This window comes from Barbus barbus, assembly GCF_936440315.1.
Source record: "Barbus barbus genome assembly, chromosome: 23".
Taxonomy (NCBI): Eukaryota; Metazoa; Chordata; class Actinopteri; order Cypriniformes; family Cyprinidae; genus Barbus; species Barbus barbus.
The window spans coordinates 15,336,781-15,363,373 of record NC_136751.1 but is presented as its reverse complement, the minus strand read 5'-3'; the positions used below and the strand labels follow the sequence as shown (position 1 = coordinate 15,363,373).

General features: G+C 38.4%; 1 protein-coding gene across 1 annotated transcript in view; it reads left to right on the top strand.

Annotated features, from left to right (window-relative positions):
- LOC306843003 (centrosomal protein of 126 kDa-like) overlaps positions 1-22,933 on the top strand; it is a gene marked incomplete at its 5' end in the record, with an annotated part of 45,946 nt that extends 23,013 nt beyond the window's left edge. Inside the window, 11 exon segments of the mRNA XM_079374250.1 lie at positions 9,776-9,895; positions 11,626-11,771; positions 11,913-12,027; positions 12,605-12,794; positions 14,362-16,348; positions 18,404-18,559; positions 18,881-18,984; positions 19,277-19,345; positions 21,179-21,347; positions 21,521-21,585; positions 21,676-22,933. Coding sequence (XP_079230376.1) covers positions 9,776-9,895; positions 11,626-11,771; positions 11,913-12,027; positions 12,605-12,794; positions 14,362-16,348; positions 18,404-18,559; positions 18,881-18,984; positions 19,277-19,345; positions 21,179-21,347; positions 21,521-21,585; positions 21,676-21,762 — 3,208 coding nt within the window. The 3' untranslated portion in view covers positions 21,763-22,933.
- Between the last annotated feature and the right edge of the window lie 3,660 nt (positions 22,934-26,593).

The window sequence follows — 26,593 nt, the reverse complement described above, 5'->3', positions numbered from 1 at the left end:
AGTATGATAATCCAACCCTTGATTATACAAATGATACGAGTGATTAAAATCAAAGATTAATCTCACAAATGAAGGTGTTGGAAAATTTATCTGATGCTGATATTTTTCTCTAGATCTTCATGTGGCAATAAATATGTGGAATATTCCTCACTGTAAGCAACCAAACCATAAATCTGACAAAAACTGATCTGTGCTGCAATGGGTTGTGCAAGTTAATGGATGGGGTGACCTGTGGGGCATGCTGTGTGGTTCAGTTGGGTATGCGGCAGCACTCAGGGCAGCGCTAAAGCACTTTGGTCTCTTTTTTTGTTGCTTTTTGTTATCCAAACATCACTGTGTAAATGATGGGATAGCACTTCATATCAAAAAGGTTACCAGCACCTACACTGGTACAAAGAAAGCGTCTTTTCTTTTGGAATTAGCTTGATTCCAATTTTTGGAATCAAGTGACTCCGTAATTGATATGAACAATTACAAGGCTATTGCTTTTGTCTCATGATGCTCTCTATTTCCAGCATTGTTGTGGACAATCATCACCACTATCATCAGCTACACAGCAGGACTTATCAAGGTATGAACGTTATATATTTTTATATATTACTAACAAACAAAGCTGCTTGTCCAATACTACTCTATATTTATGAGTTGATAGAACACTTTTTACCTTTAACTGGTGCTACATTAAAAAAAAAAATAATAATTAAATAATCGAATGTATAAACAACAAGCAACAATAATGGTCTTAGATTGCATAACGCACAATACAGCCAGATGATGCATTAGCACATCTGAGAGGTTTTTTGCACAGTTTACTGTATTTGGACACAGAAATGATTATGGTGATAATAGGCTGAGAGCAGGGGCTATTTGAAGGACACGGGCATGAAATAAAGAGTCTGTTGTGGTATACTGTGAAACACTCAGTTGCCACAGGGGAGATCAGCATCCAGCAGACAAAGACGCCCGACTGACTGATTGACTAAAATTGAGCGTTTAAGAGAAACAGAGAGGCAGCATTTGTCATTCATATTACTAAAGTTCTAAAGTGTTTTTCAAACCAGAACAGAAGAGGAAGAAAATTATAATAGCGAAAGAGTGCAGGAGTACATTTTGATCAATACTACAGAGTGAAATGTGTTTTCACAAATCTGTTTTGTTCAGTAAGTATATTGGGGAGACTGGGGCTAGCTGTCAATTAATTAATTTGCTAATTTTTTTGTTGCCTTTTGTATTTCATTATTGTTTTACTGTTTAAATTTTGCTGAAAATCTATGATAGATTCCATTGTGACAACCCATATAGTCTAAAAATATGCCACACTATTGGGGCATGTTGTCACAAAAGGTCAACCTGTGTCAGCTGCATCTTTCTTTCCAGTGCAATAAAGGTAGAAATGTTCGATATAGCTTTTTTGTAGTTAAAAATTTCAGGTAGCTGGTATTGGTTCTCAATCACACATTAAACAGCATACACTGATACCAACAAATTCCAATCGTTGTGGGGTTTTGTTGGGGTCAGTGTGTTAAGCCTGTTGTTTTTTGTTTGGGCAGAGTGAATCAGCCCATACACATGTGTCATAAAATAATGATACAATAAATAGTACGTTTTACCTTGCCTGTAAAAAAAAGTGACTCTGCTAGCTTTACAAAAAGAACTGAGGTAAGTGATTCAGACTGACTAGTCATACAGATCCTCACAAACCTTATAACCTTGTGCATTTACCACATACCTCAAGATCACAAAATAAACTACAGTCCGAACAAATCTGTGAGGCAGCAGCAAGCAGACAGGTATATGTGGCCTTCAGGTTCTGCAGTAATTATTCTGCCTCTCTAGGCTTCTTCGGTTGGTGACTTTGTAATGCTAATAAATGAAAGCTTTCAAAGATAAGACCATTACTCTCTGTACAAAATGCAGAAAGTTTTCCTCACGGCAATGTGAAGTTTTGAAGCTTTGACCAATATCATCGAGGGAAATTTCACTAGGATACTCATTATTTCACCTCATCAGATTATCATATGCAAAAGCCCAGAAGGCAACTCTACTTTCAGGTGGGAAACAGTGTGTACCAGCCACGCAGTTATTCACCTTAAGCATTTCTGTAATTGGCTAATTAAAAGATGAGGTTTTATAATGGTATTATCTTTAAGAACCCACAATCAGATTAGACTTTAAATAACAAACCTATAACAGGAAATGTTCATTTTGAAGAAGGGAATAGAATTTCTGTATGTGATTTTGCAGGAAATGGCATAATGAGTACCATTGACTTTACCCAAAAATGAAAGTTCTTCATTTACTCATGTCATTCAAAACCTGCATGCATTTCTTCCTTCTGTGAAACACACAAAAAAAATTGTTTTATACTTCATTGATTTTCATTATGTGGCCAAAACATTATGTGGGTTTTTTTCTCGAAATATTTTGTGCGTTTGTGTTCACCAGAAGAAAGAAGGTCACAGGTTTGGATGAATAAATGATCACAGAAGTTTCATTGCTGGGATAATTACCCCTTTAAATGGGTTACTACTTTACATTTTGTACTGCACAAAGTTTAACTTGTGTCTCTACTTTATTCAAAAACCATATTGGGGAGACCAAATCTTCAATTAATTTGCTATTAATTTTTCATGTTGCCTTTTGCATTTCATTACTGTTGAGCAGTCTATAACAGGCTGCTTAATAGCAGGATCCATCGTGACAAAACAATATGTCCCACTATTTGGGGCATGTTGTCACAGAAAATTCAACTTGTGTTCAGCTGTTTTTATTTTTTATTTTTTCTGGACAACAGAAGTAGAAATGTTCAATAGCTTCTTTTGTAGCTAAGACTTCAAGGTAGGTGTCTGTATATAAATTGACGTTCAAAAAGAAAGGCAGAAGCGTGACAGCTGGCCCCAGTCTCCACTATTTACTTCCTGATTATTCCTTCTCAGAACACGGGGACAAATTCATCCTTTATAAGAAAGGATAAACACAGTCCAATCGAAATCCGGTTACCTCGTGTTTTACTGAACAAAGAGAGGGCCAATCAATCCCAGACGATGCAGTTTGTGAGGCACTTTTTGTGACACGTCAGCCTCCAGTCTGGGAGAAATGATCACTCATGTTACCCTGAGGGCCAAAATAAAAGGAAGGAAAGCTGGATTTCACTGTCAGACTCTCTGCGCTATTGAAGCACTTTCCTCCTCAGATGACAGTTCGACACAATTGTACTAGCAAAATTTATCTGACCCCCATCTCTCCAGACAGAATATCTTTGCCACACATACACACACACACACATTTACCCACCCACGATTTGGAGCCAAATAAAAGGGACAACAGCGCCCTCTAGAGCAGAGACGGAGAAGTAGAAGTCAGTTAAGAGCCATTGATGGTGCATTAATGTCTCCTGCTGGAGGAAATTATCTACTGTGCCTGCAGTGACACCACACCCACTACTGTTTTTCCGATGAACCTTTGGTCCCTTAAGATGAAAGGAGACCAGTATCTCAAGGGCTTTTGTAATGTGTGTTAATATCCGGATTGTATAAACAGCTTTAATCCCTATGCGGTCAAGTCAAGTCAAGTCAAGTTGAGCTTTATTGTCATTCCGCTACATGTGGGGACATGCAGTGGAACGAAATGTCGTGTCTCGCAGGACCACGGTGCTACATAAATACAGACATACAACAATGAAGTAAAAAAACACTATAAACCTATACACTACTAACAGATTTAACTACAAGTATACTATATATAAGTATTTACCCTATACAAACTAAAAGAATAAAGGATAAAAAATAAAACTATACGAATGCTTCACATAAATATTCACCCTATACAAACTAAAAAAAAGAAGATAAAAAATACAAACTATACGAATGCTTCACAAATGCTGTACATGTGCAAAGAGAGACATTTGAGTCAGCAGCTGGTTGGGGAACAGAGCAGGATGATTTGTAGTGCATGAGCATGTAAAAATACATATATTGCTGAGTTTTTTGTGAGATTGTGCACACGCAGCAGTGTGTGTAAGTGTCCATAGTGCACATAGTGCAAAGTGTAAGTGTCCATAGTGCACATAGTGTAAAGTGTGAGTGTCCATAGTGTAAAGAAAAATAAGAATAAAATAAATAAAAAAATAATTAAAGTTCCATACAGTTTTTCTTTGGTGTGGTAAGGTTTGGGGTGGGGGGTGGTCCATGTTCAGGAGGTAGGGGTTTGCATGGGGTTTCAGAGGGGGGCGGGGTGGTTTGAGTTCAGGGCTCTCACAGCCTGGGGGAAAAAGCTGTTGAGCAGTCTGGCGGAGCGGGCTCTGATGCTCCGGTACCGTCTTCCTGATGGTAGGAGCTGGAAGAGACTGTGGGAGGGATGGGTGGAGTCCTTCACGATGCTGTTGGTTTTGCTGGAGCATCGTGTAAGGAAGATGTCCAGGATGGAGGGGAGAGGGGCACCGATGATCTTTGCAGCTGTGTTCACTGTCCGCTGGAGGGTCTTGCGGTCAGCAGCACTGCAGTTCCCGTACCAGACAGTGATGCAGCTGGTCAGCACACTCTCAATGGTGCCTCTGTAGAATGTGGTGAGGATGGGTGGAGGGAGACTTGCTCTTTTCAGCCGGCAGAGAAAGTGTAGGCGCTGTTGTGCCTTTTTGGAGAGTGACATGGTGTTGGTGGTCCAGGTGAGATCCTCTGTGATGTGCACCCCCAGGAATTTAGTGCTGCTGACTCTCTCCACAGTCGAGCTGTCGATGGTCAGTGGGGGGTGGTCAACGGAGTTTCTCCTGAAATCCATCACAACCTCCTTTGTCTTCTCCACATTGAGGGACAGATTGTTTGTGCCACACCATTCAGCCAGCTGTGCCACTTCCTCTCTGTAGTGCGTTTCATCGTTGTTGCTGATGAGACCTACCACTGTTGTGTCATCAGCAAACTTGATGATGTGGTTGGAGCTGAACTTGGCAGTGCAGTCGTGGGTCAGCAGTGTGAAGAGCAGCGGGCTGAGCACACAGCCTTGTGGGGCACCTGTGCTCAGTGTTGTAGTGCTCGAGGTGTTGTTGCCGACACGGACTGACTGAGGTCTTCCAGTTAGAAAGTCCAGGATCCAGTTACAGAGGGAATTGTTAAGGCCCAGCAGGTTTATCTTATTTATGAGCTGTTGTGGGATTATTGTGTTGAATGCCGAGCTGAAGTCAATGAACAGCATTCTAACATAGGAGTCTTTATTTTCTAGGTGGGTAAGAGCCAGGTGGAGGGTGGAGGAAATTGCATCGTCCGTAGAGCGGTTTGGACGGTATGCAAACTGGAGCGGGTCGAGTGTGTTGGGGAGGCTGGTTTTGATGTTATGCATGACTAGCCTCTCAAAGCACTTCATCGTGATTGGAATCAGTGCTATGGGACGGTAGTCATTGAGACAGGACACAGGTGATTTCTTTGGTACCGGTGTGGAAGAGCACTTCTGTGGCAGTATACATTTCACACCCTCAGTGTTTCATTGTGACTGTAAATCCGGATCAGAGAGGATGTCTCACAGTAACTGGATTACAGAGATCTGGATTACATTTGTCCTCCACATGCTTAGCCTGGGTTTATTATTTGCTTAGTACAAACGGGGGTTCAACAGGGAAATAGAAGCAACAAGAACCTGGGAGCCAGTGTAAGTCATATTAATTCATTTCAGATCCCTTGTAAACACCAGCTTAACTGTGGCAACAAGCCAGTATGGCTGATAAAAAAAATTGCTTGTGTAAGGTCAGATATTACCAGGGAACTTTTGTTTCGCTCTTTGCAGTTTTTAAATCAAAACTAATCCAGCTACTGCTTTATTTGTAGATGTAAAGTTGTACTTGTAATGTAGATAATGTCATAATCGAATGACGTATTTTAACTGTATAAAACATACAGTCCCATGCAGTATTGTAAAGTAGGCTATTATTCTGAGAACTTTCTTAATGTGAATTGTACAGAAAATAAGAAAAGTCCTGATGAATGAATGAATGAATAATAGATGCATGAGCAGTAAATACATGAACTGTCTAAAAAACTTAAATGAATAATTTATTATAGAAGTTAAAACTAATAATTTATAGTGTAGAAAAGTCACTTACAAAGCTAATATATACTAAATGAGTAAAGAAGTGCAAATATGTTAAAGAAAATGCAAAATCTTCCTTTAAAATGTGTAATATAATTCTACATTATTCAGAACTTTATTTTGTATTTTTAAATGTACTTAAATGTAAATTAAAATTGATTAATTTAAAATTAATATTTAAATCAATTTATTTTCTCGCTTATAAATTATTATTTATATTATTATTTTATTCCACTGTTGTGTTACTGCATGTGTGAAGTTTGCATTTTCACTCACTTTTTATGCTCTCTATATCTCTTCTTTTTCCCCTATGTTTTGGCACGTGTGGATAGCTCAACACAGGAGAAGGGTTTTCTGGCATATTGATGCATCTGAAGAGTCACTCACAGGCAGACAGTAGAGTACAGATCCTGGACAGCAAGTGATCTGGTTCAAAAGGGGCTATGTCATGCTAGAAGAACCATACCTGAACGGGTCGAAGCGGCTTGTCAGCTACTTACATTCGCAGTCTAACCCAGCAGTTTCGCTTCAATTCACACTCTGCAGTAGCTGTGAAAGACAGGATCAATCCTGGGAGGACCTGCAATTCACAACTTCACTTAAGTGACTTAAAGCAGTTAATGTGCGAAAAATCTTCAAATAAAGAAAAACGAAACTGACTGTACAGGTAAATGGATGAAGAACCTAAGCAAGCAAGACTGCTGGAACTAGTGACATCCCATTGGTGAACAAATCCTTCTGTTCAATGAATTCTGTTCACTTGTTCGCAAATTGAATTGAATCAGCAAGAGGGGTTCTCCAGTCCAGGCAACAACTGACTGACTAACTGACTCTTTCATATGAGATTCCTTGTGAGCATTTGGAATAATGGGGTGAAAAGTAAGTTACTTGACAAGCAAAAATGTTAAAAAATAAAACGTACTGTAAATTTATGATTTGATTGTGTGATGTTATATGCATGTGACAATTTTCAGCCAGTTGGCAGGTTACATGAATATTAGTATTATTTATGTTAATACAATTTATAAGCTACTTAGTTTCTAAATAAAAGGTTTTAGTCCTTACGAAAATTAACCATGGTTTTACCACAAAAAAAGACCAGAAAACCATGGTTACTATAGTTAAACCATGGTAACCACAAATTAAACATGGTTTTGCTACACTAACTAACCATAGTTTTAACCATAGTATTTGTAGTATAACTGTGGTTATACAAATGCTAATCAATACGCCAAACACTATGGTTGCGACACTTTTACTACAATAAAACCATTATTATCATAAAACTAAAATTAATTTTCGTAAGGGATTAGATAAATGGCTGCAGAAAACTGAACTAGGACACAAGAAATTGCCATAAACATCTTAATACAAAATGACAAAGTAACATAAACATTCAAATGTAGCCTACCTGTTTGGTTTTAGCGTTCCACGCAAGAATAACAAGGAGCGCGCGATTACGTAATTGCGTCAAGACGCAAATAATCACATTATTTAACCGGTTCTTTGAAACTTGCTGTTTCTTGGAAAGGAGTTGGACTTCCACTCATGTAACCTTTGCATGCAACAAATGTGGCAAAATCTGTTGCGTATTTAATCCAGCAGGTGGCAGCAATATAGTACATCCCTTGAGATTATGAACGTCAAACGCTTCTGATAGACGTGACCACGCCTCCACCGCGTGTTTGTGTCTGTTGTCAAGGAAGCGCGTCGATAGTTACCGAGTCGCGGCGCAACTGTTTCGGCTGTAGCGAACGACGATAAAGGCTTACCTTTGCCTGCTTTAATTTAAAACAATGTCCAGATAGCATTCACTCGGTTTCGGTCTAGGTGAATTTCGTATCAAACTACAGGAAGTTATAAAGTTATAGGTAGGAAGTGTTCTGCGCTGTCTGTCTGTATTTATTTAGTAACTGGCTGGCCAGTCTTCATTTTGCTTTCATTCTTCAGTGCAACAATATTTTACTTGAGCAGATAAATTCTGGTCGTGTCAGCTATGTTACTGTGCGGCCGTGCCAACATCAATAAGATGCAGCTCTTCTTGTTGGGATGAGAAGTGTGGTGTGTGGAGATCTGTCATCAGCTTGTCATCGGGATGCCAGTCCTGGAGGACACTCTTTGCTACTCGTATCCTTTACTTCGTCTATTTATATGGAGGTCGTTCTCATAGTTTTACTAGTGGTGGCGCATAAACTACTGTACTTTAGAAAAACATTATAGCTTTTATTTATTATGCTTGCATAATGGACTTGGCTAACTAATGAGCAAGTATAGGTGTGGTACTATACTGTGAAACATTATTTAAAAATTTTCAAAAAAAAGTTTCTATTTCAATATATCCTAAAATGTTTTTTTTTGTTGTTTGTTTTGTTTTTTCCAGTGATGGCAAAGCTGAATTTTCAGCAGAGATCTTTCTAATGATTTGAAGCTCAGTTATTATTGGTGCTCAATTAGTAATAATGGTTCTTATTAGTATCTAGAATATCATTAATATCTTATGTTGAAATGTTTTTGCTGCTTAATATTTTTGTGGAAAACCTTGATATATGTGACCCTGGACCACACAACCAGTCATAAGTATCACGGGTATATTTGTAGCAAAAGGCAACAATATATTATGTGGGTCAAAATTATAGATTTTTCTTTTCTGCCAAAAATCATTAGGATATTAAGTAAAGATTATGTTCTATGAAGATATTTTGAAAATTTCCTACCATAAATATATAAAAACTTCATTTTTGATTAGTAATATGCATTACTGAGAACCTCATTTGGACAACTTCAAAGGCGATTTTCTCAATATTTTGTTTTTGGGGGGGTTGTTTTTTTATTTGGGTTTTTTTGCACCCTCAGATTCCAGATTTTCAAATAGTTGTACCTCAGCCAAATGTTGTCCTATCCTAACAACCCATACATCAATGGATGTATTCAGCTTATCTATTCAGGTTTCAGATGATGTATAAATCTCAATTTCAAATAATTGACACTTATGACTGGTTTTGTGGTCCAGGGTCACATATTTTTTCAGGATTCTTTGATGAATAGAAAGTTGATTGGACAGCATTAATTTAAAACAGATTTGTTTTTAACATTATAATTACCTTTACTGTGACTTCTGGTTGATTTAATGCATCCTTGCTGAATAAAAGTATTAATTTCTTTTCTTCTTCTTTTTTTAATATATCGTTCTTAACCCAAACCTTTGAATGGTAGTATATCCCAGTTTTACATAAAAAATATTAAGCAGCAAACCTTAATCAATTTTCAACATTGATAAAAATAAGAAATAATTCTTGAGCACCAAATCAGCATATTAGAATGATTTCTGAAATATTATGTGACACTGCAGTAATGGCTGCTGAAAATTCAGCTTAGCAATCACAGCAATACATAACATTTGAAAATATAATAAAATAGGAAACAGCTATTTTAAATTGTAGTAGTATCTCACAAGATGACTTTTTACTGTATATGATCAAATAAATGCACCTTTGTGAGCATCTTTAAAAAACTTCATTATTACAAACTTTTGGCCACCACCTGTATATATTTATATGTTCTATAATGTCGTCTATGTTTAGATATTACTTATATATTACTATTGTGTTTTCTTTGTTGTTGTATCTTTGTGCTGTGCATATCATGAGATAATGTTTTATCCTATAATAATAATACCTTCCTTGACGTTGTATCACATTAGGAACATTAGATCAGATGTACATGAAGAGAATGAAGATGAAAGACAAGCGTTGGTACAAGAACAGAGGTACTGTCGAACTCGGGCTCGCAAGCTTTTCCTGGAAACAAATCGCAGACGAAAGTAAGTGTGTCAAAAATAAATCAGATTTTAGATTTATTTCATTACTGAGTAAAAACCTTAAGTGATTATATTTGAGAAATAATTTTTTAGTTGACATGAATCAAAAATTAAAAAGCATTTATTTGTATGAGAGATAAGTATTTAGATGATGTATCAGTTTTTATTTATTTAATTACTTATTTAAGATTTAACCACTTGTAATCAACTCCTGTCCAAATTAGTTTTTAGATGTACAAATAAGTAATCACTGCTTATTCTTAACTTAAAACATCTTATTTACTTCCTGTTAAATTTGTGAGTCACTTAACATTAAGTCAGTGATAGACCTTTTCTTACATTTTAGGGAAATATGTAAATTCTTCACCAAACAACAATGAAAAAACGAATTGAATAGATAATTTAATGTTTCCATCTAAATGATACATTTATAAGTATGTCAACATCTATTTCCTAAAACATTTAATACATTGCAGCATGGATATTAAACTGCACAGCTCTAGCCTTTCAGTCTCTGTGGACTTGTTATTAGATGAGGTGGCAATAACAAGAAAAAAATAGCATCAGCGTATTCCCCAAGGAGGCAACTACGCTAAAAGACTGCCGGGTGAGTGTCCCAGAGATCAGAAGTAATGCACAGCTGCTAAATCTAGGGTTGACAGTGAGTGTCAGATATACTAAGAACTGTCTCCACGCTGTTAATGACTCAGTCTGGGTTTTTGACCTGGTCAGTCCCTGTGCACATTGAAAGTGAAGCTACCCTACAGGGCACAGATACTGTTATACAATCCTTTATTTGTCAGCCAGGATTTACCAGCTTGAAATAGAAGCTCTAATCAGCAAGAGCAAAGGAACATTACTTTATAGAAGGCAGTCCCCCCACTGAGTTCACAGAAGGCTGGGACACAGATCCGGAGCTATTTTGGGGGCGATTAAATAATTCCTAAAACATATATTACAGTATACATTCCTGACTATGTGCAATAGTGTCTTTATTCAGAAATAAATAAAAAATGCAAAGTCCATGCATATGAAAACACTTCTATGATGTGCATGCTTTTAATTTATGTGTTAAAATAAATGTAAATATTTTAAAGTTAAAAATATCAGGGTGATAAAATTGTCCTAATATCATATTGAAGAAAAAACTTCATTAAAAGAATGCAATTACACAGTAGAAACCTTATTAAGTTTAAATTCTTTAAAAAAGACTTATTCTAGGTAGGACCTGTGCCTATGTGTCAAGATCAATAAGTCTATTAAAATATATATTTTTTAATATTTATTGATTTATTTAATGTTTTTTATGACAACACAAGGTTAATTCAAGTTGCTATTATGGTAAATTATTTTGCATCAATTTAGTTGCAATTCTGACTGACAGCCCAGTGGGTGCGCAGCACAGGCATGTACTAGTTTCTGTGCCATTAACAAATTAATTTAGCTGAAATGCATCTGTTACAGAAGTCTCAGGTTTCTGTTGACCCTGGAAAGTAAACGTCTGAGATACCGCCAGCTTGTGCAATGAGCTGATATTGCAAATTAGATTAAAGTCTCATTTCCATATTAAGTCAAGTGGTGTATTTGATATGCTGCACACGGTTGCCAAAATTCTCATCCATCCATCTTAAAAATGATTAATTATATCTTTAAGAGGACACAGTGTGTGCAAACTGTGCATTGTCTAACTGTCAAAGGTCACATATTTTTGTACTGTCTGATTGTCTCTCTAGGGCTTTAGAGGAGAGAAGGAAACAGTGGGATGTTCAGGAGAAGAGACTGAGGGAGAATATTCTACAGCAGCGCCATCAGAGGGTTCAGGATGCCACAGAGAACTTCCAAAGAGCTCATCTCCCTCCTTCCCAGAGAAAAAGACCAGGTAAATTCAGCGAAACAGCCTAATCCATGTGTCTACATGCTCTCTTTATCTCTTGAACTGTCTGTTAGCGGTTATTATTAGGTCAGTATGTGATGTAAACATCTCATCCTTTGTTTAAATAAAGTCATTTGTGTCCTTCAGCAGCCTTTAAGAGAAGAGCACTCAACCTTGATGAAGCACTTCATCATATTCAGGGCAGTCCGCACTTATACACTCAACAATCTCCATTTTTGGCAAGTGGCTTCACCATTAGTAGGTACGACATTATTGCCATGGCAATATATTATTGGTTGAAGATACATAACATTTTGTAATAATTTTTAGAACTTTAATTAAGTCCATCTAAATAATATTTCATATTAAATATTAAAAAGTAAAAGCTCAATCAATAGTATATGTGAAAAATAATTTAATAGTGAAAATTGAATAGTATATATAAATATATATATGTAAATGTAGCTACTTTTTTGAATAACATTTTGAAAAACATTACTTTTAGCAGCACTTAAAAAATCATAGAGTTCTATACAATTTTAGATATTAGGGAAGCTAAAAACTTCTCTTCACTTATTTTAGCTTTTAATTAGCAATGACGTTTCTGAAGCATTCCATGCATTATCTTTTTCTTTTATTCCATATTTTAATTTAAATATTTTGTACGCATTTTGTTGATAATTTTCATCTTTAATTGTATGTTACATTAATAATGGTAATTATGGTTTTATGCTTGTTGTAATATTTTTAGCATTGTACACACTTTTGGCTGCATTTGCTATATAAATGTGTTGTAATCATTATTACTGTGGTTGCATTGAATCGCCTCTTTATTTCAGGAGCTGCACTCCCTCCTCAAAGCCGTCAGGGGGCGCCCGTCACCTACGTGCCTTATCTGCAGCTGAGGCCTATGCCAAACTCCTGCAGGAGAAGAGCCTGAGCAACTTCAAGAACAACCAGCTGCTCTTCCTCAGTGAGCAACAGGAGACCCAGGCTGTTCTGAAAGAAAAAGAGCAGGCCGATCTACAGGTTAATCTGCATACTCATGAAGCTAAATGTATAGTTAAACCATACCCGATGGTATTCATTTAAATAACTTTTTATAATAAAATGTTTCTGATGAGTTTAGTCCATCATCTGGAAGTTTATGCAATGCCAAGTTGAGGCTTTTGTTTGTTTACAGTTACAAGACTGCAATTGTGATCAACTTCCTGGTACAAATGATAGTTCACAGTGATTCACTAGGGCCGTGATTGTGTTTGTTGAAAGGCCTGTTGGCAAATTTGCTTAAGGAGTGTGTGAAGGTTTTAAGATCCAATTCCAACTATTGCGGAAACAGAACGACATTGTAATTTTAGCCCAGGGCTCCTCCTGCTACAACATGCTGCAGCATCTTCTGAACAAACTGAGGTGTTTTAAAGAGATGAGCTCATCCTGAAGCTTTAAATCACACAAACACATATTAAAACCACAGATACACATTCCCCTTTCTCTATACCTCAAACAAACATACTTTCACTCTCACACATTTAGTTATGTCCTCTTACACACACCAGCTGGAATGTTACCTGCACTGGCTTGTAGCCAACACATAATTTAATACAGTGAACTGTGAACGGAGCAGGACACCGAAGGTAATAACCCTATTTATAGGATAAGTTTTAGGCATAGGTATTCTTGGAAAAGTGTTCCATTCAGTACACAGACATGAAGGGCATTCCATAAGTCTGACTACATTTGTCACCATCATGCTCTATCTGCCTTTAGTTTTCCCTCTGGATATTTAGTATGCTATTATATATTATGATTTTACTTGTCTTATTTTTTTGGGGTAAGAAGATTTTAATATTTGTGATACTCATGCATTTTAAACAGATACATAAATACAAATTCTTAAGAACTCAGTTGTCTTAATTGTAGATCAATGTTTGAGAAGGAATATATATTTACAATACTATTCAAAGGTTTGGGGTAAGTACCTTTTCTTTTAAGAAATTTAAATAAAAGACATTTTAAAATGTTACAAAAGGTTTCAATTTCAAATCAATTATTTTAACTTTGTTCATCAAAGAATCCTGAAAAAAATGTATCACATTTTATTCAAAATATTAACTGCATTCAGCATTGATACTAATAAGAAATGTCTCTTGAGCACCAAGGCAGCATATAACAGAATCATTTCTGATGGATCATGTGACATTAAAGACTGGAGAAATGGTTACTAAAAACTTTAGTTGGCATTGCCATCACAGGAATAAGTTACATTTTAAAATATTTAAAAGTAGAAAACAGTTATTTTAATAGTAATAATATTTTAGTTTTTACTGTATTTTTTATTAAATAAATGCAGCCTTGTTGAACATAAGAGACTTCTTTCAAATACATTAAAATATCTTAGTAATGTATATGTATATTGATCTGTCCTTCAATTAAAAAAAATGTAGTATAAACATTATTTCCCTTACAGTTAAATATTAACTATGTTTTATTTCCCATCCCTCTGTAGCATGCATGCAACATGATCTCCAAAAAACAACCAATCTGCCAGTATTAGTGCATAAGTGCTCTAATGTGTTTTATATATATTGATTTTCAGGAGTATCTTGATACCCCATGTAGCGAGACAGAGAGTCTGTCTAGTCTGGACAGCTTAGAGAACGGAGACACTCAGAAGACCCATGAAACTACACCAGTTTGTTGCTCCCACCAGAGCACCACCTGTACCCAGTCTTTCTACCTCCCCATGGACCCTCCTAAGCTCCAAGACCCCAAAAATCCTGCAGTACCATTCAGACAGTCCAATAACCCATGTTCACCATCTCACCACTCCTCTTCCATAGCAAAGAGCTTCCTGGAGGAGTTCTTAAATCAGGAAAGCAAACTCAGTCTCAACTCACCCTCACCAAAGGATCATGAGTCAACAGAAGAAAACAGGAGTCTCCGGAATTGCACGCAAGAAAGATTTGATAACTCAAAAGACCAATTGCAGATCTTCAACACCCATAGTTGCCAAAAAGAGTTGACTCAGCAGGACTTAGCAACTAATTCAGAACATATGACTCATGATAATGACAGAAACGCTCAAGGGAACATTTTAAAAGATAAAGGATCTGTGGTTGCCCACTGCAAAACACTGGCCGTGCCAGATACCACACCCCTGGAATTCTCAAGTCTGACTGAAGACTTCAAGTCAGAATCCAAGCAGCAGACAAGAACGCTGGAGGAGAAATATGCTAAACATTTATCAGAAACACAGACGGCTCTTCCAGCCAGCAGATGCAAACACAGCAACAGTTCATTCAAAGCCTTTTCGAGCTCCTCTGCCCATCTTAGCATAACGTATCGGACTGACACGAGTGCCCCGAACATACAACCAATAGAAGAACTGAGTTCTTCACAGTCACATAAGCGCAAACCAGATGTATATGTTGCCACAGGGCTCAAGATAGAATCCAAACCACTGAGCATGGAGGAGAGTATAAGCATAGATCCTAAAAATGAAACGGATGTCACCAAATTGGCAAAAGCTGGAATGCTGAATTCTTCTAAAAGCATGGAGGAACCAAACAGAACATCTGCAGACCCCGTGACCCATTCTGCCCCTAACAACAATGTCAGATTCCTGAAAGGGATTCTTAAAAACCATTTAAAATCCAAATCAGGAAATGTCAAATTCACTTACAGTCCTGGCCATTTGCTTTTAACCAAAGAAGTGGCCATATTAATCCGGGACAGCGTAGAGCTGGCCAGGACAAAACTCAATGAGCCAGAGCAGAATAGGACCGTTAAGAAGAAACTACGCTGGTTTGACGAGGTAGATGGGGTTGGGGGGGTGGACCGAGTGTTTAGAGACCCCAGCAGGCATGCAAACCTGCCTCAACAAACCCATAAACAGCTCTTGGCAGATCACTCGGACCATGTGAATTTACTCACAGGGGTATCAAAGAACATCTCCAATAAGTCCTCTACTGTCCCTGCTGGGCCCCAATCCACTAGACAGGCCTGGGCAGATGTAGGGCCCCAAGAAAGCCGCACACAGGAGCCCACCTCTCAAAGAAGAGCCCTCTGCACTGGGGGCCCACGGACTCCCCGGAGAGCACGCTCAGCCAGAGTCGGCTCGTGTCCCGTTACCTCCCAGGCCAGGAAGGGCACTATCATCAGACCGCAATCTGCCAGGGAAGCGCAACATGTGGCCAAGACCCAGGGGAACATTTTGGTGCCTCGACCCCCTCCAAAACCTGAAGCTGAGGGTCCCGTGTACATCTCAAAGGCATCCAGCAATGACAATGGTGTGCAAATCAGACCGGATCTGCAGGATCTGGCCCTTTGCAAAGACACTCCAGATTGCCAGGCAATAGTTCATCGGCCTACCCTTAAAACAGATGCTATCTGTGCTCCAGTGCCACCCTACTGTACCTACACCCATGAGACAGGCATCTGTTCCCTCTCCCCTCCAGATGCCCTTGCAGACAATGCCAGGCACAGGTATGGAGAGAACGGGATATGTTTGGACCGGACTCCAACAGATGAGGAGATCTCACTACTGTGGCATGGAGTCCGAAGTGCTCTCGCCAGTAAAGATGGTAAAGAAAATCCCAAACTCTGTATTTCTATCCTAATAAATTTTTTAAATGATTCACCTGAGTTTAAAATCCCACTACACATCGGTGTATAACATGTTAACTCTGTGAAGCCTGACACATTAAATATTCTGAGGGTGCATTTTTCTGTGTCAATAAATTATAATAAATTCCTGATTTATATCAAGATTTTTTTATAATTTATTAATCAAAAAATGTGTTTTTGATTACATTTACAATTTTTGAATTAAATATTTTTAATGAAGGAACTTTTTGTGGTAGACAGAATAATAATAAAACTAAACACAATTCCAAATAATCATTCCACTGTAAATAAATCCATAATTTTTTTTTATAATATGTATTAAAAATTGGAAAATGGTTGAAAATGTAATAATCAAGCATGCCACAGATGTAACACTTTATTTTAAGGACCATTTCTCTCTATTGGGTGCCCTTGAGCAAGGCACCGAACCCCCAACTGCTCCCCGGGTGCTGCAGCATAAATGGCTGCCCACTGCTCCGGGTGTATGTTCACGGTGTGTGTGTTCACTGCTGTGTGTGTGCACGTTGGATGGGTTAAATGCAGAGCACGAATTCCGAGTATGGGTCACCATACTTGGTAGTATGTCACTTCACTTCACTATTAACTAGTTGCTTATTAACATGCATAATACTACCATATTGGCTGTTTATTAGTACTTATTAGGCACATATTATTGCCTTATTCTGCATGACCATATTTTAGATCCCTTAACCCGACCCAATACCTAAACTTAACAACTACCTTCCTGACTATTAATAAGCAGCAAATTAAGAGTTTATTGAGGAAAAACACTTAGTTAATATTGAATATGTGTTCCCTAATCTAAAGTGTTACCATAATTAGTTAATATGTAAAATGCATTACAATGATTATTTATATACTTCAAGTACATATATTACACTGCATACAAACACACTGCATACAAGCATTTTCAACATACTTTTTCTATAAATAATGTATGAAATATTAAATACGCATAGATAGATTGTATACAAAAGTTTTGTGTTGATCATGTGGTAACACTTTAGTATAGGGACCAGTTCTCACTATTATCTAGTTGCTTATTAGCATGCCTATTATTAACATATTGGCTGTTTATTAGTACTTATAAAGCACATATTCTGCATGACCATATTCTACATCCTTAATCTTACCCAATACCTAAACTTAACAACTACCTTACCAACTATTAATAAGCAGCAAATCAGGAGTTTATTGCGGTCAAATTAATAGTCAGTGGTTTGTTAGTAGCAAGAATTGGACTTAATATTCATGTTATGATCATGTTAATGGTGTAGACTGAGGCTTTAGTAGGCATACATATGTTGTTATTGATAATATGTTGTAATTGTGTCACATTGTGCAGCATTTTCTATTACAGTGTGTTCTGACAAATTACTTGTTGCACCATGCTTGTAACAAGTTACAACCTATATTTATACTACTTACAAAAGTTAATTACTTCCCTGTTTCTGTATTTTTCCATTCTGCCTTATGTCTTTCAAATGTTGGGAATGATTATTAACCTGCTGTGGAAAAAAGAAACATTTTCAGTAGGTGTCTTTCAACTGACAAAGAACATTCCGGCCACATATTACAAAACCAACAGTCATGGAATCATCAGCTTCCCATGAACTTTCACTGCACCTTGTCATATAGTCAAATGAGAGTTGATTGAAAGAACAGCAGCCTTCTTTGAGGTTCTTGGGGGGATATTTTTCTAGTCTTTGGAAAATTATTATTTTTTTAGTGTTGGATCAATAGAGTCTGTTTTCTTTGGCCCTCTACACAGCACTGCACCACTTGGGATTACTACTCTGTTGAAATGGATCCATTTAATGATGGACTGTTGTTCCTCAGGGGTCAATTATTTTTTATATCATCAGGAAACCTTTGAGGACAGAGACCTCAAGAACAGGATAACTGACTTTTATGCATTGGGACATTTTAATTAAACTGTCTTACGTCTTCTTCTTTTGTCTTTTTGTGTTTTTCTCTCTGAATTGACTTAGGTGACCCTCAAAGTTTTCTTGCTCACAATGGCCCGTTGTCTTCTTCGCCTCAAGTCTGTGCCAGCCTGTCCCATGTCACTATCAATGGTGATAGTCTGATCAGTGGTGTCAAAGGAGCCTCAAAAATGGGTGGATTTTTCTTGTCTTCCTCTAACAGTAAGAGTCTATAGTTTTATGTAATTAATGATGTCAAACAGGCTCTTGTAATACATTTATCTCCTAAAAGACCAAAAGCTGGGACATTTGCCCTTGCTAGCACAATATAAGTGATAAAAAAATGAATAAAGACATGTCAGATGCTTCACTAGAGTTATTTAGACTTTAATAACAGAGCTTACATTTGAGCCCATACATCAAGACATTATTTTTTTCAGATATTCATGGTAATTGGGTCAGTTACCTAAGGTGAAGTGGTTTGCTGAAATTAGCTGCTTAGATATGAATGTACTTTTAATCTGAGTTTCTTCTGTAAACCAGTGAGAAGTCCAATAAGGAGACAGGCCATGGAGAGTAATATGGTGAAGAACAGCAGGAACCAAACAGCAGGAACAACACAGAGAAAGCCTAGTTTTCCTTATCAGGTAAACATGCACATATTCTAAAGATACTGTCCTAGAAAGCAAAGAAAGGTGTTTCCAAAGGTGTCTTTCAACTGACGAGGATATTTATATCATTTTGATGAATAAAAAAATATGTAAATAAATAAAAATAAACTTAATTAAAGCTGCCTCTTGGAAGTTTGCTTACCGCTCATCTGGTGTGTAGTTAAAATAATAAAAGTAATGTTGATGATGATGTTTTCATGTTATGTTGCTTTGGCTTTTTAACATTTTGGATTAAGTGTTCATTAACTGTTCACTTTTGGCTTAACAGGTCACTGTGCCAAAACCTCAATACCCAAATAAAAATGGTCATGCAGCTGACAGTGAAGGTAATTTATCATGTAAATGAATATCTGATATCCTGTTATAAATGGGTCTCCTCTACAGATTTTCAACAGGGCAAAAGCAAACCATTTTTAAAATGTAAATCTTTTATTCTCATGTACAAACATACATCAATCATGTAAGGTGCAGCATGTTTTAAAAAAATTGCTTAACCAAACTTTTTATACACAAAATTATTATTGTGCCAAATATTGTTAATATTTACTTACTGTCATTTCAGTCCCATGTGCTGTTATTCTTTCTTTCTTTATAGGATAAAATATAATTTTTTTGAGAAAATGTTTTACAGCCATACAATGACAGTTCATAGTGACAACAGCTCTCGGGCTCCAAAAATAGTCAAAAAGCACCATAAAAATATCATAAAATTAGTCCATATGACTCACAATATAATTCCCAGGGAGGGCAGGATTATCAGTCAATATTGCTAGAAATTTCATTCTGTTTTTTCCTAAAGTTATCATATGGTTTAAGAAAACTTGGAATATAGTGCACAAGATGGACTTTTAAGATACTTAATTGTTGATTTTATTTTATTTATTCCATGGTCTGTCTGAATACTGGATTCTGATTGGCTGGCAGGTATGCAGTAGAACCGTTTAATGCACAGGTAGTTCCAAGTCAGTTTAATCACAGCTCCATATTAATGCGCTGCTTTAATTGATGCACACAAACCAACACGCATTACATGCACACACACACACACACACACACACAGAGAGAGAGAGAGAGAGAGAGAGAGAGAGAGGAGATCGCTGATTGCGCTGCACACACACATACACTTGTTGTCAACGCTTCCCCGCGATTTTTATTAATAAAATAGCCTAGATACTAGATCGCAACATTATATTCCCCAGCAACGAGGTGGTGAAATTGCTGTTTTTAAAAAAGTAATTGTTTGTACAGAGAGACGCGCGCAGACGCAGCAAGCAGGTACACACAACTGTCATCTCTCGCTGTCTCTCTCTCTCTCTCTCTCTCTCTCTCAAACGATCGATCGATCGATAATTAATTGAAATACATGATATAATTAATTCAAATAAATGTGGTCTTACTACACTATTTCATGATTTAAAGCGGGCAGAATGCTTGCGCTAACGTGCCGAAAATGACTGTAATTTTTACCCATTTGGTCAAATATTCTGCTGCAAAGAGCAATAGTTTTAACTTGTCTATAACTTGGCAAATGACCATGGAATAAGCGAGATAATCAACGGCTAGCCGTGCATTAAAGGATTTTAAATGCACTTCGCGGAGGCAACCTCCCTCCACTTTGCGTCGGGTGGTTCTACGCCTCCACGTCGTCCATTAATCCTTTAATGCATGGCTAGTCGTTGATTATCCCTTGTGTGTGTGATTGGCACCCCCTAAAATATGAAAATGAGGGAAATCGTTGATTTCATTTCCATTTTTTATTTTTTTTTTGCTCATTTTTACAAATTTACACTACCATCACACTACAGTCAGTAAGATTGTTTTAGTGTTTTTGAAACAAGTCTCTTCCATAATACTGGAAAAATATAATAGTGTGAAGTACTTTAAAATGTAATTTATTGCTGTGAGGGCGAAGATAATTTATTACGGTAGAAACCCTGATCGTTTTTTAAAGAATTATTTGATTAATAGAAAGTTCAAAACAACAGCATTTATTTGAAATAAATATCTTTACTGTCACTTTTGATCAATTAACTTGTTAAAATGATTACTTGTTTTGATATGGTAGTGTGTATGTGTTTTTAAATCAAAGTGCTATAAGAAGCCAAATTGTTTAACACCCTTGACTTTAAGCATCAACATTGTTTTTTTTTCCACTGTGACCGGCCCAGAGGTGTCAGGCGGTGCTCATGAAGTAGTGGACTGTGCTCAGACCCATAAGTTCTGCAACGGTCCGATTGGTCCATTGAGCCAGAGAATACAGTCGCTCAGTGTCAGCGCTCTGTCACTAGAGGAGCAGAAGATCCTGCAGTCACTCGAGAGACTTAATCAACGCCTGCAATGTCAGTTTCATTTTAAATATGCATTTAATCCACACAGTCAAAGCTTATATGTTTATCATAGATTTGAGGTGAGGGCAGGACCTTTTAGTTTTGCCCTATGTGTGCATTTCTTGTTTTAATGTTTTCAAAATGTCAACAGCTGTGTTCCTGATCACTTCCACTTGATTTAACAGATGTGCAAAATACAGCTGGTGGCAACCCAGCAGTGAGGGGCATCTTTACTTTGGGTCCTGCATATGTGAGTATTGCCCATGTGTTCAGAAGAAGTGATGTGTTCCCTTGAACTAATCTGACCTGCTCCCCTCTTTCTGTCTTATTATCCTTGAAGAACCAGACGAGTGAGACTGTAGGTGTCACCATGCGTAGGCGAGGAGCCTCTGCTGATAATCGCACCAGAACTCAACAGCGTTACTGACTACACCTCCCATGATCCACAACTCCCTCCTTCTCTCAACTGCACATTGCAAACCTTCAAACCTGATGGTTATATACTGTATATTGCTGAGACATACTCAAATACTTTATCTGAGTGGTATTGAGAGTATTTAATTGTTTTTTAAAGGCATAGTTCACCCAAAAATGAACATTTGCAGAAAATTTAAAATTTAAAATGTACTTACCCCCTGGCCATCCAAAATGTAAATGAATTTTTTTTTTCATTGAAACAGATTTGGAGAAACTTGCATAACTTGCTCACAAATGAATCCTCTGTAGTAAATGGGTGCCATCAGAATGAGAGTTCAAACAGTTTATGAAAACATCACAATAATCCACAAGTAATCCACATGACTGTCCTTCAATTAACATCTTGTGAAGTGGAAAGCAGCGTATTTGTAATTAACAAATCCAGCAAGACATTTTTAACTTCCAATATTCATTAATTCATAATATTGCTTTTCCCGGTGAAAAAGTTGTCTCTTCTGAATCAGAAGAGAACTATGCACAGATCAAGCAGTGTTTATGAGCGAAAACAGTTGTAAACAAATGTGAAAGATTTTGATGTGAGAAGATAACGGTAGGAAGTTTTTACTGGAGGAAGTATTATTATGGATTTTGGAGGCAACAGTTTAAAGTTTAAAAGCCTTAGTGATGGATTTGTTTCTTACAAACAGGCAGCTTTTCACTTCACAAGATGATAATTGATTGACTAGAGTGTTGTGGATTATTGTGATTTTTTATTTATTTTTTTCAGCTCTTTGGACTCTCCTTCTGACGGCACCCATTCACTGCAGAGGAAAAATTTCTCTCAATTTCTCTAAATCTGTTCCAATGAAGAAACAAACTCTTCTACATCTTAAATGGCCTGAGGGTGAGTACATTTTCATTTTTGAGTGAACGATTCCTTTAATATGTGTGAAATTATTCTGGCAATACACAATGCTTGATGTTTGTGTAATAAAACATTTTTAAAAAAACATTTGAAAGAAAATGTATTTTATGTTCATGTGTTGTTTGCCTTCTAATTAGTTGGTATTTATTTTTTACCTTAATATTCTAAATATATTTTCATAAGAATTGTATGTATACATATTAGTATTTTTATTCTAAACAATCTTGACTCTTGGAGAAAATTAAATTAATTTGAGAAAAAAAAAAAGGTTTGTTTTTCTTTGTTTTCTTAGTGCCAAGACAGAATAAAGGGCTTTTTGTGTAACTTGACCTCAGTCAAGTGTCGGTTAAGCATAAAATAGATACAGATTTACATTGTATGTGTGGCATAATCATGACAGGTTTTTCTGGGTGTGTATTTTACGTTTGTATCTGTGTGCCTGTGACCTGTGTGAGTGATGTTTTGTGTTTGTGTGTGTGAAATCAGTGTATACATGGGAAAGCTTATCTAGGTGTGTGACAGTGACGTTTGAGTGACTATTAATTACTCCAGTGCATTAGAGACTCACCACACAGGCTTTACAGGATAATGAAGTCAAACTCCTGATGCTCTTGTGCCATTACCACCCTATAACTGTCATCATGTCATGTAACCCCTCTGTCATTTTACAAAACCTACTTTTCTGAGCAATCAATTGCTACATCAAGGAAGGCTACATTTTCGGTTTGCTACAACTTTGCTTTTTTGATTGTCATTGCAGAATCTTACATATATTTTTCAATTTTTTGTTTTATTACCTTTATATAAAACATTTTTTAAATGAGTATTTGTAATGAGTCTCCTATACTCACAGTAAAAATAATCAAAAGTACAGTAAAAGCAGTAATATTGTAATATATTACAATTTCTATTTTCACATTTTTATTACAGTTTCTATTTTTTCTCATTTTTATTCTCTCTATTTTTAAAAATCTTTTCTATTTTGTCATTTTTATTTTATATTGTTTTCACTTTCTTTCTATTTCTGTCAATTCTATTTTCTATCTTTTAATATTGATCATTTTTATTTATTCCTTTGATGGAAAAGCTGAAGTCTTCAGTGCCACATGATCCTTCAGAAATTATTCTGATATGCTGCTCAAAAAACATATTTCTTATCCATGTTAAAAACATTTGTGCTGCTTTTTTGTGGAAACCATGATGCATTTTTCTTTGGAGTCTGTGATGAGTAGAATAGAAAAAGAACAGCATTTATTTGAAATAAAAAAATAAACCTTTAGTAACCTTTAGTTTTGATCATATTTGCATACTTGTTGAAAAGAATTAGTAAGATGAATTTCTTTCCAAAAAAAAAAAAGTTGCTAGTGTTTTTTTGTTGTTGTTGTTGTTTTGTTTTGTTTTTATGGAATGGCCACTACTGTGCTTAAATTAAACATAAAAATGATAACACTTTACAATAAGGTGTCATTTATTAACATTAGTTAATGTATTAACTAACATGAACAATACATTTATTACACTATTTATTCATCTTTGTTAATGTTAGTCAGTGTTCAGATATTCTTCGTTTATTCATGTTAGTTCACAGTGCATTAACTAATGTTAACAAACACAACTTGTGATTTTGATAATGCATTAGTAAATGAACTAAGATTGATAAATGCTGTAGAAGTATAGTTCATGTTTACTAATGTTGTTAACTAATGAACCTGATTGTTGTTACGGGGCTGACGAGACGTGAGACGTGCGGATCCATTTGCAAAGCTTTATTACACAACATGGTCAAGACAGGCAGGGTCAGAGATCGGCAAACAGGTATGGTGGAGGCAAGACAGAGCAATCCGTGGAGCAAGCGTGGGTCAACGATCAGCGAACAATATCCAAAGGGGCAAGGCAGAGAGATAATCCAGAGACGAGAGCAATAATCCAAACAGGGAGCGAACAGAGTCCAAACGGCAAGGCAAAGGGGTAAATCCAGGAGACAAAGGCAGGGTCAGACACGGCAGGAAAACAAGGCAAGACTAAGACTAGGACAATGATTATGGCTCTGTAAAGTTGCTATCGCTTGGTGAGTGATAAATGCTAACAATACTCGGCCGTGTGCAAGAGCAAGTCCCAGGCTTAAGTAGTGAGTGGTGGTGATTGTGAAATGGTGATCAGGTGTGGGTGTGATAATTGAAAACAGCTGTGCGTGATTAGGGAGTGCAATGGATGGTGGGAAATGGAGTCCAATGTGCTTGTGAGTGAAAATAGTCACTGTGGTGAACGGGTGACCTCTAGTGGTGGTTAACCGGGAGAGCATGGCCAGGATTCGTAACATAGCCCCCCCCCCCCAAGGAGCGGCTTCTAGACGCTCCGATACAATCAAGGAGGGCGGTGGAGCGGAGGCGGAACAGGGGGAGGGATGGAGGGCCAGATCCCTGCGGAAGTGCAGAGGCCGGGGATCGAGGCAGAGCCGGCAGGGCAGAAAACCAGGGCGGAGCCAGATGGCACAGGAGCCCACCAGGGCGGAGCAGGCGGAACAGGAGCCCACCAGGGCGGAGCAGGCGGAACAGGAGCCCACCAGGGCAGAGCAGGCGGAACAGGAGCCCACCAGGGCGGAACAGGCGGGACCAGAGCTCACCAGGGCGGAACAGGCGAGACCAGAGCCCACCAGGGCGGAACAGGCGAGACCAGAGCCCACCAGGGCGGAACAGGCGAGACCAGAGCCTACCAGGGCGGAACAGAGGACCGCCATGGCGGAGCAGATGACCACCAGACCCGAGCATAAGACCACCACGGCGGGGCAGACAACCACGAGACCCGAGCAGAAGACCACCATGGCAGGGCAGAGGACCACCACAGGGAGGCAGACAGGGCAGGAACCCACGACAGAGACTGGGATCTGGGGAGAACAAGGACAGAAAGCACAGAGAGAGCAGAGACAGACAACACAGAGAGAGCCTTCATGGTCTCAGGAGCCGTGGCAGGGCAGGACGGGACCAGAGCGCACCTGGGTGGAGCAGGAGACCCCCAGAGCCAGGCAGCTGACCACCACCGCGGAGCAGACAGAGCCAGAGCCCACCAGTGTGGAGTAGACAGGGCAGAGGATCTCCACGGTAGAGCAGACTGCTCAGGAAGCCATGGCAGGATCAGGGCTCTGGGGGAAACAGAGACAGACACCACAGGGAGAACAGAGACAGACAACACAGAGAGAGTCCCCATGGTCCCAGGGGCCGTGACAGGGCAGGTCGAGAGTTCGTAGACAGTCTCAATGGCCGTGGCAGGACAAGACGAGGATTCAAAGGAAGCTTCCATAGCCGTGACTGGGCAGGACGTGGATTCACAGACGGCCTCCATAGCCGTGACTGGGCAGGACAAGGATTCACAGGCGGCCTCCTTAGCCGTGACGGGACAGGGCGTGAGCTCACAGACGGCCTCTTTAGCCGTGACGGGACAGGGCGAGAGCTCACAGACGGCCTCTTCAGCCGTGACGGGACAGGGCGAGAGCTCACAGACGGCCTCCTTGGCCGTGACAGGACAGGGTGTGAGTTCACAGACGGCCTCCTTGGCCGTGACAGGACAGGGTGTGAGCTCACAGGCGGCCTCTTTAGCCGTGACAGGACAGGGCGAGAGCTCAGGAACGATCTCCATGGCCGTGACAGGGCAGACAGTGAGTTCAGGAACGGCCTCCGTGGCCGTGACGGGGCAGACAGTGAGTTCGGGAATGGCCTCCATGACCGTGACAGGGCAGACAGTGAGTTCAGGAACGGTCTCCGTGGCCGTGACGGGGCAGACAGTGAGTTCAGGAACGGTCTCCATGGCCGTGACAGGGCAGACAGTGAGTTCAGGAACAGCCTCCGTGGCCGTGACAGGGTAGACCGTGAGTTCAGGAACGGCCTCCATGGCCGTGACAGGGCAGACCATGAGGTCCGGA